The sequence below is a fragment of the Grampus griseus genome (assembly GCF_964374135.1).
Source record: "Grampus griseus genome assembly, chromosome: 3".
Lineage (NCBI taxonomy): Eukaryota > Metazoa > Chordata > Mammalia > Artiodactyla > Delphinidae > Grampus > Grampus griseus.
In genome coordinates, this window is record NC_139019.1 from 123,051,895 (window position 1) to 123,069,517 (window position 17,623).

General features: G+C 39.3%; 1 protein-coding gene across 1 annotated transcript in view; it reads left to right on the forward strand.

Annotated features, from left to right (window-relative positions):
* Nucleotides 1–17,623, forward strand: part of STK32A (serine/threonine kinase 32A) — a gene marked incomplete at both ends in the record, with an annotated part of 115,140 nt that overhangs the window by 25,387 nt on the left and 72,130 nt on the right. The window contains 2 exons of the mRNA XM_082652501.1: nt 4,371–4,426; nt 5,496–5,647. Of these exons, the coding sequence (XP_082508627.1) occupies nt 4,371–4,426; nt 5,496–5,647 (208 nt within the window). The remainder of the gene's footprint in view (nt 1–4,370; nt 4,427–5,495; nt 5,648–17,623) is intronic.

Sequence of the window (17,623 nt, forward strand, 5' to 3'; positions counted from 1 at the left end):
GCATGGAAATAAATCGACAGGAAAAAAAAATTGCCAGGATTACACAAGTATTCATTGTAGGAGCTGGAATTTGAACTCAGGTAGTCTGTCTCCACAGACTGTGCTCTTAATCTCAGGGGCTGGTAAATTTTTTGTAAAGGGCCTGCTAGTAAATATTATGGCATCGATTTTCATATGGTCTCTATTGCATATTCTTTATTGTTTTTTTTAAAATCCTTTAAAAATGTAAAACCAATCTTAGCTCACAGGAGGCACAAATACAGGCAGCAGGCCCATTTTGCCTGTGGGCCATATGTAATCTGCTGGTTAATACTGCACAGGGTGATCAAAGGTTTAAGCACACAGTGGGTGTGCTATTGCATACTCCCCTTAGGCAAAGCCTATATGCCTGTAATATAATTGGTTTTCCGTTGACAAAATAATCCACAGTTCTGACTTCATCTCTCTCTCTCATTTTGTCTGAATTGATGAGGTTTGGTTGCCTTTTCAATCAGCCTTCCTCCAAACTAGTGTTGCTGTTGTTGGACATTTAAGAAGGGACCGTAAGGATGGAATAAGAGCTTATTTTTCAGTCACTTTCAGCGTGTCATCGGCTTTCTCTCCAGGATGTATTATTATACAGGGAAGTGACCTTAGGCACTATGGCATTGGACTGGAGTTGGAGCTTTCTTTGACTGACTAGAAACAAAGGCATAAATAAGATGTAGTATCTCTAAAACCTTAAGGTTGCCACTTTTCTGGGACCTAACCTGACATTAATTAAGGCAGTTCTGCTAGTAGAAATTTATCAGCAACCTGGCATCTAATTCTTTATCATTTTCATTAAAGCTTAAAATGGCTTATAAAGAGACACGGTTCGTGAAATGGATTGATATCGCAATGGAACGTCCTGCTTTCTAGGTACCTGCTATATACTTGGAGATTCAAGACATCATCACAGCATTGTAGGCTAGGCTGCTAGTGAAGAAACCACCGTGAGTTATTGGATTTGCTAAAAATGAAATAAATCTTGGTTATTTAACACTTCCATAGTACCTAATGCATAACTCAGCCTCATGTGATGAGTGTGAGGAAATCATTGCATTGGTTATTTCAGTTTGAAACTTAAGAAAAAACTTACAAAAGTGTTCTTCAAGTTATTTTGACCACAACTCATAGTAAAATATAGACTAAAAGAATTCTCATGATACAGTACACGTCTATCTACACACAGATGTAAACTGAAACAAAAGTTTCAGAGTCAATACTACTCTAACTACATTTGAGACATTTCTGATATTTTATTATCTATTCCATTAAATTTTTTAATGTTCTTTATTACAACTAAATTTATTTCATAATTTATTAATGGGTCTTGACTCAGTTTACAAAACACTTCCCTAGAAGACCCACATTCTCACACTGCTCTGGTTTACAAGAAGCAACTGTTTGGGGGTTCTTCTGTATCTTTACATCTTACTTTATTTGTTGAGAACCAGATTTATGTGAGATTTATGTGTAAATCACTGTACCAGGCTCTATGGGAAGTGCAAAGAGATGTCTTCAACTACCCCAAGCCAGGAATTTTCTGAGTTGCCAGGAAAACACAGGTGAACAAAGCAACATATAATCTCTGCCCTCATAGAGTTTATGATCTAGTGAATGAAAGAAACTCAGAACTCAAGGAGTTCGGGAAGACAACATAGTCAAGTGAATGACTTAAGTAAGTAAATTGTTTTATTAGCATTTTTCTGGATAAAAAGTATTTCTTTATCTAGCAGGGTCAGTCCCATTTTTACAGATGAGAAAATGGAGACTCAGAATCTGTCATTTAGGCTTAAAGACTTAAATATAAGACATGACACCATAAAACGCCTAGAATAGAACATAGGCAAAACATTCTCTGACATAAATTGTACCAATGTTTTCTTAGGTCAGTCTCCCAAAGCAATAGAAATAAAAGCAAAAATAAACAAATGGGACCTAATAAAATTTATAAGCCTTTGCACAGCAAAGGAAACCATAAACAAAAAGACAACCTATGGACTGGGAGAAAATATTTGCAAATGATGTGAGAGACAAGGGCTTAATTTCCAAAATATACAAACAGCTCATACAACTCAACAACAAAAAAAAACCAAACAACCCAATCGAAAAATGGGCAGAAAACCTACATAGACATTTCTCCAAAGAAGAAATACAGATGGCAAATAGGCACATGAAAAGATGCTGAACATCACTAATTATTAGAGAAATGCAAATCAAATCTGCAGTGAGGTACCACCTCACACCAGGCAGAAAGGACATCATTACAAATGTTGGATAGGGTGTGGAGAAAAGGGAACCCTCTTACACTGTTGGTGGGAATGTAAATTGGTGCAGCCACTATGAAGAACAGTATGGGGGTTCCTCAAAAAACTAAAAATAGAGTTGCCATATGATCCAGCAATCCCAGTCCTGGGCATATAGCCAGACAAAACTATAATTCAAAAAGATACGTGCACCCCTATGTCCATAGCCACATTATTTACAATAGCCAAGACATGGAAGCACCCTAAATGTCCATCGACAGAGGAATGGATAAAGAAGACGTGGTATATATACAATGGAATATTACTCGGACATAAAAAAGAATGAAATAATGCCATTTGCAGCAACATGGATGGACCTAGAGATTATCATACTAAGTGAAGTAAGCCAGACAGAGAAAGACAAATATCATATGATATCACTTATAGGTGGAATCTAAAAAAATGATACAAATGAACTTATCTACGAGACAGAAAAGACTCAGTTCTAGAGAACAGACTTGTGGTTGCCAAGGGGAAGGGGTGAGTGGGGGAGGGAAGGACTGGGAGTTTGGGATTAGCAGATACAAACTATTATATACAGGATGGGTAAACAACAAGGTCCTACTATAGAGCACAGGGAACTGTATTCGATATCCTGTGATAAAACCATAATGGAAAAGAATATGAAAAAGAATATACATATATGTATAACTGAATCACTTTACTTTACAGGAGAAATTAACATAACATTGTAAATCAACTATACTTCAATAAAATTTAAAAAAAGAATCTGTCATTTACCAGAATTACATCATTGTTTACAGGCCAAATCCAGGATTATTTGTAATAGACATGCTGCCTCACATGATTAAATGTTTTGGTTTTTTTTTTTGAAATAAAGTGGGTTGGGAGTTTAAAAGAAGTGGTGATTAAGTCACGTTATAAAAATGTTTTCACCTTGAGAAAGCTTGGAAGATGAGAGGTCCCATTACTCATCTCTCTTTCCTTCAGAAGGAGCTAATCTGATAATTTTTGAAATCGACAAATTATGTCTTTTAAAGAGAAGAATGGCACCTTCTTGTACTTTGCAATCTTTTCTGATTAAGTTCTTAAAATCCCTCATTTGGAATTTTACTCATCTAAACCCTTATTTCAAAAACCAGGAAAGAAAGTGGGACATTTTCTGCAGATCATCAAGGAAAGGAACCAAAGAATGTCACCTGTCTGGGAGAATCTAGGCTTTGTTCTTCTCTTCACCAAGCATTTCTTGAGCATTGACCCAAGAGACCATGCTGTCTATACACTAAACATCTACTGCTCCTAGGAAGGAGTGAACATGTTATTATTTTTTAATTGATGTATAGTTGATTTAAAATGTATTAGTTTCCGGTATATAGCACAGTGATTCAATATTTTTATAGATTATATTCCATTTAAAGTTTAGGAGTGGAAATTTTTAAATGGCAGATGGAAAAGATCATCTCAACTTCAAATGAAGTGTATAAAATAGACTTTTATACTCATAATCATCCTCTTCTCTTAGATATCTGTGCCTTGGGGATCAACTCATTCTGTAAACTTACATGTGTAATAGTTTCTTACTTGGGAAAATTGAGATCATTTGGATACACTAAAGAGCGGTTTTAGTGAGAAAACAGACAAGGAGAAGATTTTTAAAGTGCCAACCCTTAGTAGAATTCTATGCACAGAGGACCAGGTCTCTGGCCACCTATGTGAAACCCTCTGTTATATCCACTTAGAGCCCAACAACTTCTCTCTTTCTTAACGTTCACCAAGAGTTTTAATTGTCCACTCATTTTGTGACTATTTAATCCGTAAGAGTCTCTCTGGGGAGCCTTCACTAGACTACAGTCTCCATGAAAGTAGAGATTTTATTTCTACTCTATTACTACTATATCCCCCAGTACTAAGCAATGTGATTAAGTGTTAAAGAAATGTCTATTGGATGAATGAATGGTCATGTTAAGGAATGCTGTTTTAAATACAGTACTTAGGTTTAGTTCAATCTTTATATATTATTCATTAGCTACTAAAAGAGCACCTGAATCACTCATGATGTTCTTTTTGTTTGTTTTACAGTCAACTTTGACCACTTTGAAATTTTAAGAGCCATTGGAAAAGGCAGTTTTGGGAAGGTGAGAACCAAAATGATTAACCAATAATGGGGTATGTAGCTCAGAGAACAGAGAGCCCAAGAAGGTTCAGATTAGTTACTGGGACCACAGTAAATGATAATTCAGAGATGTTTTCATAATGGGTTTTTATAAAATTATTACCACAGTTTGAGCAAAGTATGAGACAGGCAGCTACATAATGAACATGTATGTTCTCAGAATTATCTCAAAGTCAAATCAGTTTACTCACTAGAGTTGGAGGCCTTCTCTACACTAATGCGGAGAGTAAGATTTCATAATCATTTGCAAGTTGTACCAGTACATTCAGTAACAGTTGTCTTGTCAGTATAAGAATTAAATCTTTTCATGTGGGAAAGAAGCCACCTGATTTCTGTTTTCCCCAATTGTACCACAGTTTTATTTTTAAAAAACCTACCACAAAAATCCTACCATAAAATTCATACACATTCAGTCCAATTCTTTGTAAGAAACTTCTAGATTCATATCCTGATTACTATTGTGTCTTGTGGAAACATACTTTAACAGAATACCTCATATTTCATAGTGAACTTGCATTTTAGAATCCTCTGCTGTCGACTTTATCAGGCATTATATGAACCTCTAAAAGAGTTTCACAAACATGCACATCACGCTTCGTGTTTATCCCCATGCTTCAAGTCCTTTTTGGTTGTATCACCTGTGGCTGTCAACAGAAATTCTCGCACAATATTGTTCATCTTGACGGTTTAGTCATGCCTATTTTGGTCACTAAAAAGCAGAATAAGGATGCTGTTAGTTATTGGAAGATTCCTGACATAGAGGCAGCTATTTTCCCCAAAATGCTGTCTTAAAAATCCCCAAAAGCAAAAACAGGCAAACTTGTTTGAGAAGGCAGAGATTTAGAAATCGACTTGGTACAGGGGAAGAAAGTGCAATTTTTTACTCTGAAATCAGAGCTAAGTGGCAACTTTAACATCAGAGAATTTGCAAGTGATGGGGCCTCCATGCTGTGATGAACGGTCTTGTTCTGTCTCATTCCCATGATCCATCATCTCCCTAATCACTTTCTCACTCTGGTTGGCACCGTTAGGTCTGCATCGTACAGAAGAACGATACCAAGAAGATGTATGCGATGAAGTACATGAACAAACAAAAGTGTGTGGAGCGCAATGAAGTGAGGAATGTCTTCAAGGAGCTCCAGATCATGCAGGGGCTGGAGCATCCTTTCCTGGTTAATTTGTGGTAAGTGGTTTTCTTGGACCTCTGAATGGGACACTCCTACCTTCACCCCCAAATCCTCTTACGTGAACACATCCTGATTTCTACATGTGCATTGGCAAAACCCTCATTGGGATCTTCCTCGGGACTTTCGTTCACCTTGGCTTCTTTGACTTTATAAAGAAGCAAAAATGTTATACTATCACCAGTAAATACTGCTCAGTTCAGTTGCCATATTTCCCCTTGTCCTTGAGGTCAGTATTTTTTTTAAAGCATTGTCATTCAATAGGCTGGCAAGGAATGTGTTCAGATGTCTTCTCACTCATTAGGTCTTTTTCCCCCTTACTCGTGGGGCAGGGACTTGGAGTGCAAAGTACGGCATCACTGGCAGAGATGAGCTTGACTGTTAGGACTTGTACAAAACACTTTCTTCTTAAAGTGATTGGCAATCAACCTTTTTTCCTTGCAGCATACTTCTTAAGCAGCCACATATATACCTGTGAGTTGGAAAAGGACGGGTGCTGCCTTTCTCACCGAATAGACTTTAACACAACCGGAGCTAATTTATGTCAGTAGCTAGACATTAAATGACTGATCTGCTCTCAAAGCCATTATCATAATCCAAGCCTTAGAAGACAGCGGAGACGCTTGCATTATCTACTGCTTCCTGCTCTCTTCTTACCAATGGAGGTCTTTATGTGGCTGGCTCATTTTGCTCTACATTTTAATGCATCCATTATGTTAAGAGCCAGTTCTTAAAGCTAATTCAGTATGACTGTTATTTAAATATGTATACCAAGCACTTCTTACTTACTAGCAAAGGGAAAAAAAAAAAGATCTCTATTCAGAGAATACTAATGGAAAAATCATCGAAATGTCACTGTGTGTTTAGGGAGATTCTCTAGAGGAATCAGTGCATAAAACCTGTCTCCCTCCATCTTTAATTTATACAGTTCACTTAATACACAATTTGCTTGAAGACTCTATGCCACAGTTGAAAAGAAGATGGTTCTGTGTGACTTGGAAATATGTCTGTTAGAGTGTATGCACTGTTCAGACATGGCCCAGCCTTGGTGTATTTAATCATTATTTTACAATGGCCTCTTCACAATGCTGCCATGTGAAGAGTTAAATGGATGCAGCTCTTTCTTCCCCGTCCTTAGCAATCATCAAATTGCCTTTTTTTCCCTCTCTTCACAATGATGATCCTCCCTTTGTTCAAACTCACACTGTCCTCCTTCAAAATTTCAACCAACTAATTTTCTTCTTTTAAGACCAGGAAACCTTTATAAGGGCACATTTAGCATTTTGCCCTCTCATGCTTGTCTGTCATCCCTGAGCAGGCCACGTTGATTTCATTCTATTCCCTTTTTTTTTTTTTTAATAACATGAGTGTTGTGAGACTTTAAGCTGGCCAAAGAGTATAGATTTTGCTACTTGCTCACTTGGTTTCACTCCAGACATCATTCTCTTGTCTGTGCATCCTGACTTGGCAATAACAGGACATATATCCTATTCTACCCTTCTTCTCACTTCTGACACTGAATCTTACAGCAGAATCCTGGGCACCATTAACATGATAGAAGAGAGAGAAGAGACAGCTCCACCCCCATGATTCTAATACCACATTCCGAACTGGAAACTGATAAGGGACATTCCCAAAGGTACAGCAGAAACCCCTTTGTCTTTCAAACCTTGAGATAAAAGTCTTCAGACTTAAGCATTTTTCTCCTTCTAATAAATGCTTTCTGCCTTACTCAGTACAGCATAGTAAATATAAGTGAACTTTCCACAACTATTAAGCACCTTGCAGTGCTTCAGGAGATGTGACTGTAATTTACTTTATCATTTTTAAGTCCCATTGTTATAAGATACGCTTAATGTGTGTAATTCGGGTTGTTTCTATGAGTGAAGTATGATCAAGTGCTCTGCCCGGTGCCCAGCACACAGTAAGCATCTTACACACGGTAGCTCTTAATTTCCTTGCTCCGTTAAGGCACAGCATTCTCAAGTGCCCATCACTGGTGGCCAGTGTGGAACTCCAAAAGACAAATCTGAAGGGTGCTTGGTCCCAAGACATCCTGGCAAGCTGTGTGTGGTGAAGGAAGGGGGGAAGAGCCTTCAACTCATTCCCTGTAAGAGCTTATGTTTGTTTTGTCTTCCACCTGCATTCTGCAAATCAAAGAAAAGATTCCCTGTGTATTATGTACAATTGAATCTAGATTTTTCTATCCTGGGTTTAACTAGACTGAGCTTTATATCCCCAAAACTTCAGGAGCCGATTTTCTTAAGAAGCATTGTATGATTAACAAAATAATAGCAACATTTTTTAGACACTCATGTACTTCTGTACCCATTCATGTACTCTCTTTTGCTGATACGTTGTGTTGGCCTGCCAATATTGCTTTTAATAATAATCTTCTCAGGGATGCTCAAAATGTCCTCTGGGGATGTGTTCAGAAAATTCTGGTTCTCAGGTTGAAGGAAAACACAAATTGTTTCTCTTTCAAGCAGGTTTTACACTAACGTTAAGACGTTGGTTTATGACTATATTGGTATAAACACAGACACATATGATCTTTGAAAACTTTTCTGCTCATTGCAAGTTGAAAAACAGAAAATCACATAGAGAACTGAAAATTCTCCAATAATCCTATCACCTTGAAACCACTCCTAACAGTGTGGACTTTCCAGTAAAATGTCTGCATCTGATTATGCATGAGTCCCATTCATTCCTTCATTCATGTATATATTTCCGGAGCATCATGATTTATAATCAGGGTTGCCAGATAAAATACAGGATGCGTAATTAGATTTGAATTTCAGATAAATAACCAATAACTTTTAGTATATGTCCCAAGGATCACACAGGACTTATTTTAAGTAAAAATTACTCATTAGGTGAATTTCTAATTTGTGGGCATGTTGTATTTTTATTTGCTCAACCTGGGGACCCTAATTGTAACAGAGGCCCGTACCGTGGGGACGCAGTCCTGAGCACAAATAGCGCGTGACTATATCAACTATGAGAAGTGCATGAAGGAACTAAGTAGAAAGAGGGGTGTGGGTAGTATGTTTTGAGGGTTTTCAGGGAAGGAAGGTCACTAGTCTGGGAGCATCAGTGTTAAGGGTGGAAGAACCTTCTGAATTAAAATTCAGCCTCTCCAGACCTCTCCAGACCTGGCTCGACTCAGAACACAGCTATCAGATAAAGGCCATGTTATAAAGTGAAGGCTGCCTGACAGGGCTGACATCCAAGAAAAGCAAATACAGTCTTCCTGCGAGCCCCTCCCTGAGGGCCTCCAAACAAAGCCCTGGCAACCCACAGCCCGCAAAACAAGCGCCTGAGTCCTGCCCGGCACAGCCGATCCCCAGGCGGCTTTTGTTCACTGAGATTAAGCCTGCAGCTGCGCACAGCCACTCAGGGCTCCGAGCTCTCCTCACCCGTGTCTCCCGTTCCTCCCGTCCCGTGAACCCCAAGGGTCCTCGTGTGATTTCAGAAAATGAGAAGATGCGACTGTCTGTGTTAAATGAAAAGGACCATGGGTACTGGGAGTGCGAAAAGGGAGCCCCGTGAGATAGCTCAACACAGTCACATAAATGAGTTCCCTGGAAGCAACCTCTATCATCTGTGACTCAGAGTGCCAGCACCTCTTCACACAATCAGAGACCTTTGAGAACTCAGGGCAGCCTTCAGAGTCCCAGCATCAACCATAATAGCTTCTATGACTTTGGGTTTTACATATATGTTCTCGTGTATTCATCCCAACAACCTACGTGGATGGGGATTATTCTTCCCATTTTACACCTGAAGAAACTGAGGCTCAGAGAGGTTACACCATTTCCCCAGAGTCACACAGCCAGGACCCAAACCCAGGAATCCTGATTTCAAAGACCCTGCTCTTCCTGCTATCCTCTACCCTCCCCCACAGATGTCTTGTGAGACTCTTACAAAATACGTACAGAAATGCAATTTATTTGTTGATCTTTCTCCACACCCCACCAGAATACAAACTCCATGACGCAGATACGTTAGTATCTTTTGTTTACTGCCTCACTCTCCAGCTCCTACAATAGTGCCCAGCTCACAGAAAGGGCTCAATAAATATATGTTGAATGAATGAATGAACAAACGAAGTGAATTAGCAGTGGGACTAGTCTTCTGGCTCCTGGTTTTTTGCTCTTTGCCCATCATACCTCTGCCACCTCTTGCACACTCACACACAGCCCCATATAATCATGCCCATTCCAGATTCTTCGTAGGCCCTGAGGTCAGAGGGATCCGAGTTTGAATCCCTGTTTCGCCACTTGCTAACTGTAAACGAAGCAAGTTACATTATATGTTTTTCTTGGTTTCCTCATCTATAATTGGGAATTAGAGCAATATCCATAGCAGAAGGTACTGATACGAATAAGAACATGTATATAAGGCATCTCAAACACAGTAGATATTTCATAAATGATGGCTTTAAACAAACAACTCTGAGGCCCCTCCCAGAAATGACATGACCCCCCTGCCCCCATAGCCAGAGACGATTCTAAAGATTCTTAGGTGGACAGATGCACCCGAACTTGAGCTGGCTTGGGCATTAGAAAGTCTTTTGTTCTAAAATTTTAACTCAAACAATTTCTTTGAATCTAAAATAAATGTCTTGATATAAAATAAGGAACTACAGAGTGTTCTAATGAAAATAACAAATACCCATATATCGTCACTCAGAATAACTGTTGTAATAGTTTTCTATTGCTGCTTTAACAAATTACCGCCCACACAAAACAACAACAACAAATTACCACCAACACAGTGGTTTAAAACAACAGGAATTGAAGTAGCTGAGGTTAAAGCTATTTTCGTAATATAATGAAAACATTCTTTTCCTTTTGCCCTGCATGGTTATTTGCACTGAAACTTCACAGGCAAAACTAATCAGAACAATGATTACCTATGGAATGTAGAGATTAACTAGAAGGTTGCATGTGGAAAACTTAGGGAGTGATTGAAAGATTCCATTATCTTTATTGTGGCGTTGCTCCTAGGAGAGTATATATTTGTAAAAATTCATTACATTTTATACTTAATATCTGTGCATTTCACTATAATTTTCTCTCATTAAAAGAATATGGAAATTTTTTTTTTAAACACAGATGTATTATATTACAATTCTGGAGGTCAGAAGTGCAAAATCAGGCTTCCTGAGCTAAAACCAAGCTATCAGCAGGGCTGTGTTCCTTCTGAAGGCTCTGCGGGGAGGACTTACTTCCTTACCTTTTCCAGCTTCTCCGGGCTGCCTGCATGCCTCGGTTCATGGCTCCTTCCTCCATCTTCAAACCTCTCTCTGACCTTCTGCCTTCCTCTTCCACCTTTTAAGGACTCCTGTGATTGCATTGGGCCCACCTGGTGATGATGATTCTTGCCCAAGCTCTAGCCACTCTCCACTGGGCTCTCTTCTCAGCTAGGCCTCAATCCTACCCAATAAAGACTTGAACAAAACACTAACATTCTTTTTAGGGCTTCCCTGGTGGCGCAGTGGTTGAGAGTCCGCCTGCCGATGCAGGGCACACGGGTTCGTGCCCCGGTCTGGGAGGATCCCACATGCTGCGGAGCGGCTGGGCCCGTGAGCCATGGCCGCTGAGCCTGCGCGTCCGGAGCATGCGTGTCCGGAGCCTGTGCTCCGCAACGGGAGAGGCCACAACAGTGAGAGGCCCGCGTACCGCAAAAAAAAAAAAAAAGAAAAACACTAACATTCTTTTTAACAGCTCAAGGCCTCATCCTAGGATGACCCTAGCCCACTTATAGTGCTTGCCTGAGAAAACTCAAGGCTGGAGAAAAATTTACTGTTTGCTCCACGAACACTTGAAGACAGGGCCCCTGTCTCCCAGCCACTGCGGAAGGGGAGGAGCCCAATTTCCATACACGGCGTCAGTTAACAAACCAGGTGGGATTCACGCGGACCAACCCCACCTTCCCAGTTTTTGTAAGTTTTCACTTGCTGGCTCTTCTGAGCCCCCGCTCACCACCCTCTCTATTCCCTATTCAACAAATCAAAGTTGAGTTCAGTTCACAACTGGACTCTTTCTTTTTTTTTTTACATCTTTATTAGAGTATAATTGCTTTACAATGGTGTGTTAGTTTCTGCTTTATAGCAAAGTGAATCAGTTATACATATACATGTGGACTCTTTCTATTGCAGTAGGATATTACGGACTAAACTCTCTCCTTACTACTTTAACCAGTGTCAGCTTTGTTAACTTAGGAAGAGATGTGATTAAATTAAGGATCTTGAGAAGGGGAGATTATCCTGAATTATCCAGTGTTGTCATAGGAAGAAGTTGTCCCTGATGAACCTGGATAGTTGGGGAAGAAGGAAGCAGTCCCTGAAGAAGAACTTGGCAGACAACAGTGTTATCGTGTGGCCAATACATAGTATTTGTTCCATATAGTTGTTGACTGACTGACTGTTGGGCTAATGGCCAAGGAACTGGATCTTTATAATACAGACTTATTCATTTATTCCTCAATATTACAAAGGATTCCTTAGAAATTCATTGGAAGAATATGTGGTAGCTTACATAGTATCAGAAGTAAAGCTTGAAGAAGCAGGTCTCAGGAGGGTGAGGGACAAAGGCAGTTCTGGGACTCTAGGTAGCAGGAAGTAATGGACAGAAGTGCAAAATCAGTCTTCCTGAGCTAAAACCAAGCTATCACAGGGCTGTGTTCCTTCTGAAGGCTCTAGGGAAGAGGACTTACTTCCTTACCTTTTCCAGCTTCTCCGGGCTGCCTGCATGCAGGGTATCTCAGCTGGGATGAATCAGCTCCAGCCAATTTTCTAACCTTGCATCACGGACTCAACGTTCAAAGTCCTGGGAGGGAATCCAACTGGACTTGCTCAGAAACATGCTTACCCCTTGGCTAGAAGAAAGAGTGAAACAAATAATGACTCCTAGATTGTTGGCCGGAAAAACTTGGTGAATAATTGTGTCATTCACTGAAGAGGAGCAGATTCATTGTCAAAATCAAGAACTCTCTTTAATTAACAAGAACTCTGTTGACTTTGAGCTGCATCTTAGTCATGCTGTTGAATAGGCATTGAGTCTGGTGCTCAGAAGAGAAATCCAGAGTCAAAGGAGAAGTCCCACAAAACATGAATATGGGAATCATTGGCTTATAGGTGCTATTTAAATCAGAGACTTGAAGGAAGCACCTTTGGAGGGAGATTACATTAAAAAAAAGGGCTGAGGACTCAAGACCTAGAGCATTTAATACAGTAGTTCTGACAGAGGAGGAAGACTCAGGGAACTAGACAAAGAAGGTACTCCCAGGAACCTAGCCAACAAGCTAGGGGTAAATCAGGAGAGAATCCTAGAATCAAGAAAGGAAAGTGTTTCAGAAAAGAAGGCATGTAAACCATTTCAAGTGCTGCAGAGAAGTCAAGAATAAGGAGACAACTGCCCACTGACTTGGGAAGAGATAGATGTGGTGACCTTGATATGAGCCAACTCCAAATGGCTGGACAAAAGGTGGAAGGGAGTGGCTTGATCAGAGCATGGGACTGAGTAATTTTCTTTTTCGAGGGTGGAGTGCAAAGTGGTTTTGTTGTGTTTTGAGATTAATCCATGTTGTCACAAGCAGCAATAGTGTATTGTCATTTCTCTATCATAGTCCACTGTATGAATATCCCATGGCTTATTTATACATCTTACTATTTTTTATTATGCAACACAATTTTTTTTTTTTTTTTTGCGGTTCGCGGGCCTCTCACTGTTGTGGCCTCTCCCTTCGCGGAGCACAGGCTCCGGACGCGCAGGCTCAGCGGCCATGGCTCACGGGCCTAGCCGCTCCATGGCATGTGAGATCTTCCCGGACCAGGGCACAAACCCGCATCCCCTGCATCGGCAGGCGGACTCCCAACCACCACGCCACCAGGGAAGCACTGCAACACAATTTTTAATTGAAGTATAGGTGATATACAGTGTTGTGTTATATATATATATATATATATATATCCTTTTTCAGATTCTTTTCCCTTATAGGTTATTACAAAATATTGAGTAATAGTTCCCTGTGCTCTACAGTAGGTCCTTGTTGGTTATCTATTTTATATACAGTAGTGTGTGTATATACATCTTATTACTGATGGATGTTTGGGTTGTTTCCAGTTTGAAACTTTTACAAATAGTCCTGCTGTTAACATTCTTCTTTGTATCTTTTGGTAAACAAAAGTACACACATTTGGGGGCAATAAACCTAGGAATTAAATCACTGGATCCTAAGATTTATGTAGGTTTACCTGGCAAACAGTTTTCCAAAGAAGCTGTACCAATTTATATTCACATCAGCAAGATGTGAGAATTCAAGTTACTCTAAAACCTCACCAACACTTGGTATTGTCAGTTTCTTTACATATAGGTATTCCAGTAAATGTGTTAATTGTATCTCATTTGGTTTCAGATTGAGTTTCCCTGGTGACTTAGAGTTTGGGAACATTTTTATATGCTTATTGGCCATTGGGAACCTGTTCTTGAGAAGTGCTTGAGTTTTTGGTCCATCTTTTTATGGTTTGCCTCTTTTTCTCATTGATCCATAGAAGTTCTTTATATATTCTGTAAACAAGTCTTTTTGAGGATGTAAATTATTTGCCCAATCTGTGACTTACCTTTCCACTCTATAATGATGTTTTTTAAAATAATCATTAAAGCTTGAATTTAAATGTGGTATAATTTATCAACCTTTTCCTTTATGGGTAGTGCTTTCTGTGTCATGTTTAGGTAATCTTTGCCCATACCAATGTGAAAATATCTATCCTGTTTCCTAGAAGCTTTGTTGTTTTAGCTTTTACATTTAGATCTATATTCCAGGACCAAGATTCACTTTCTTTCCCCATATGGCTATCTAATTAACCCAACACCATTTATTGGAGCTTTTATGTTTCCCTTCCTGCATCACAGTAACACATTTGTTATTAGTCATCATATACGTGTGGGTTTCCAGACTTTGTTCTATTGATCTACTTGTGTACCTTGACACATTTATCACACTACCCTAAAGACTACAGCTTCAGACTGGTAAAAGAATTCAGTAAAATAATGCTCCTTCTTGGGCTTCCCTGGTGGCGCAGTGGTTGAGAGTCCGTCTGCCGATGCAGGGGACACGGGTTCGTGCCCCCGTCCGGGAGGATCCCACGCGCCGCGGAGCGGCTGTGCCCGCGAGACATGGCCGCTGAGCCTGCGCGTCCGGAGCCTGTTGCTCCGTGACGGGAGGGGCCCCAGCAGTGAGAGGCCCACGTACCGCAAAAAAAAACAAAAAAAACCCATAATGCTCCTTCTTGATTATCTTCATTATAGTTGGACCTTTTCAATTCCATATAAATTTCATAATCAGCTTGTCAATTTGTATTTTAAAGCTGCTGTTATTTATATTGGGTTACATTGAATTTATAGACTAGTCCAGGGAGAATTAAAATATTTGAAAACTGTTAAACCTTCCAATTTATCAAATACACACACACATAATTAAGGTATCCCTTAATTTCTGTCTTTAGTTTCAGTTTTTAGTGTAGAGTTCTAGCATATTTGTCTTTAGATTTAGTTCTAGGTATTTAGTGTTTTTAAATTATTCTAAATAGTAATTGTTTATCAAAATTTAATTTTCTAGTAGTTTGTTGCTTGTTTACCAAAATACAATTGATTTTCAATATTGATTTTATGTCCAATGACCTTGTTAAATTCTCTTATTCTTTCTACCAGTAGGCCTGTAGATTCTTTTGGACCTTCAATATTTACAATCATGTCATTAACTAACAGTGACATTATTAGTTCTTCCTTTCCCATCTTCTTACCTTTTACTTTCATGCCCATTGTATTTGCATTGAGAACAATGTCGAATATAGCGGACATCCTTATGTGTTTGTCCTGATTTCATGGGGAAGGTTTTAGGGATTTCAAGATTTCGTATGTTTGCTGTAAGCTCTTCGTAGATATCCATGATCACAATAATAAAGTTTGCTTCCAGTTCTAGTTTGCTAGAAGTCTTGATCATGAACGGGTATTAAATTTTGTCAAATGTGTTTTTGTTTTATCAAGATCATTTCTATTATGTGGTGAAGTAAATTAATTGATCTGCAAATCTTAAAACAACCTTGATCCTCAAATAAACCCTAGTTGGTCATGTTCTATTATCCTTTTGTATCTATCACTAGACACTATAACACATATTTTTAAGTATTTATTTTTATATATTATTTTTATTTATCAACATTTATTTTATTATGTATACTATATATATATTTTTCAAATGTGCATAAGCAAGATTGAATGCAGAGTATGAGCCCATCAAGAGGAAGGACCTGGTAACGTAGGATAGAAAAGGGAAGATAGCTAGAGCAAGCTGCTGAATGTGGAGAGATGGATGTGATTCAGGGCACAGCTAAGTGTGCTGGCCTTAGGGAGAAGCCAGGGCACTTCTTTCACTGTACTAGGACAGAAGGCAGAGTACGTAACTGTATATATTCCTAAAGTGGTGGATTTGCTGCTGGGCAGATGAAGTAGTTCTCATGCCATTGCCTCTGTGACACATGAGTTACCAACTGAGAATGAGGAATGGGCCCAGGATAGGAAATTTTGAGGAGAAAAGCTAAGTGACTGAAAGTATAAAATCAATAGAGAATTAGGACTTTCTTAATATCTATTTGAGACTTGTGGTTAAAAATGTAAGTGAATCCAGTCAGCACTGTTTGTGTTTTTTCTCCTCAGAGTACACTTAATGGATATTAGTTTGTTTTCTGTTGCTGTTTTAAAGCATATAGGTGTGTTCAATCAGGATTGGAGTCTAGCTGGGAGAGGTATCTTCACTATGACAGAATTTGATGAATTGAAAAATATATTTGAGGGGGTAGACTCAAGAAGTAGACTCCTGGGGGAAACGTAAGGAAATCATACATTCGTGAAGTCTAAGACAGTTAATACTTTTGAGGTGTTATGCTAAAATATTACATGCATTATCTCATACATCTTCAAATACTAGTTCCTATGAAATAGGAATAGTATTTGTCCCCTTATAAATGTGAGTAAGCTGAAGATGCGAGGTTTGATTCCTTGCCAAACTGCAAAACCAGAAAGTCATAGCACATCTAGATCCTACATCCCACCCCCAAATTCTTTAAAACACTTAGTGTTAACTTATATTTTATTTTAATGTTGCTTATACATGTATCATTACTTCCAAAACTCTGAAACTGAACTTTAAAAAATTATACACCACTGCAAAATCAATTTTAAAAAATTTCAAGAGCCTTTTAGCATGATGAGTTATGATGTTTTAGAGAAACAAAATCACCACTTGCAACTTAATATATTTCAGTTTGAGATTAAAAAAAAAAAAACATTATGCCTACTCCTGCTTTCCTGGTAGAGTTCCAAGGGCTGGATATCAGAACTAGAGTTGCATGGAAAGCCTCATGAGGTGGGAGCAGAGACAGGAAAGATCAAAACATTTCTGAAGATGCAATTGATCTAGTTGGACTATAAACACTAGTCAGGTAATCAGAAGTGGGATGCATGACAAATGAGAGACTAGGAGAAGGGCACGGAGGGCAAAGTAAGAATCTCTGTATTTGGTAGTGGCACTGGGAAGTCCTCTGCCTGCCCTGGAATTCTGAGACAGGGGCAGCTAGGTCAGTAAGGAAATAAATTGCTTTTCTGGCTAGAGAGGCAGAGGGGTAGATGATACCATGAGCCAGATGAACTTGCCCTCTCTCCACTTCATCCACTCTGGAGAAATGACCAATCAAAATGTATGACTCAGCACGTCCTGGAACCCTCTCAGCCCAGCCAGGACCTGCCCAGCCACTCTCTGAATCACAAGTGGTAATTTGTGATCCATCAGTGACCCAAACTCATCCCCTTGGATTGTCTCTCTGCTGGAAGTCTACAGTTCTCCAGAAGCACAAAAAGTGTTCACTTCTAACATTTTTTTCTCTGGAGCCCTGATAAATTCTCTGGGTA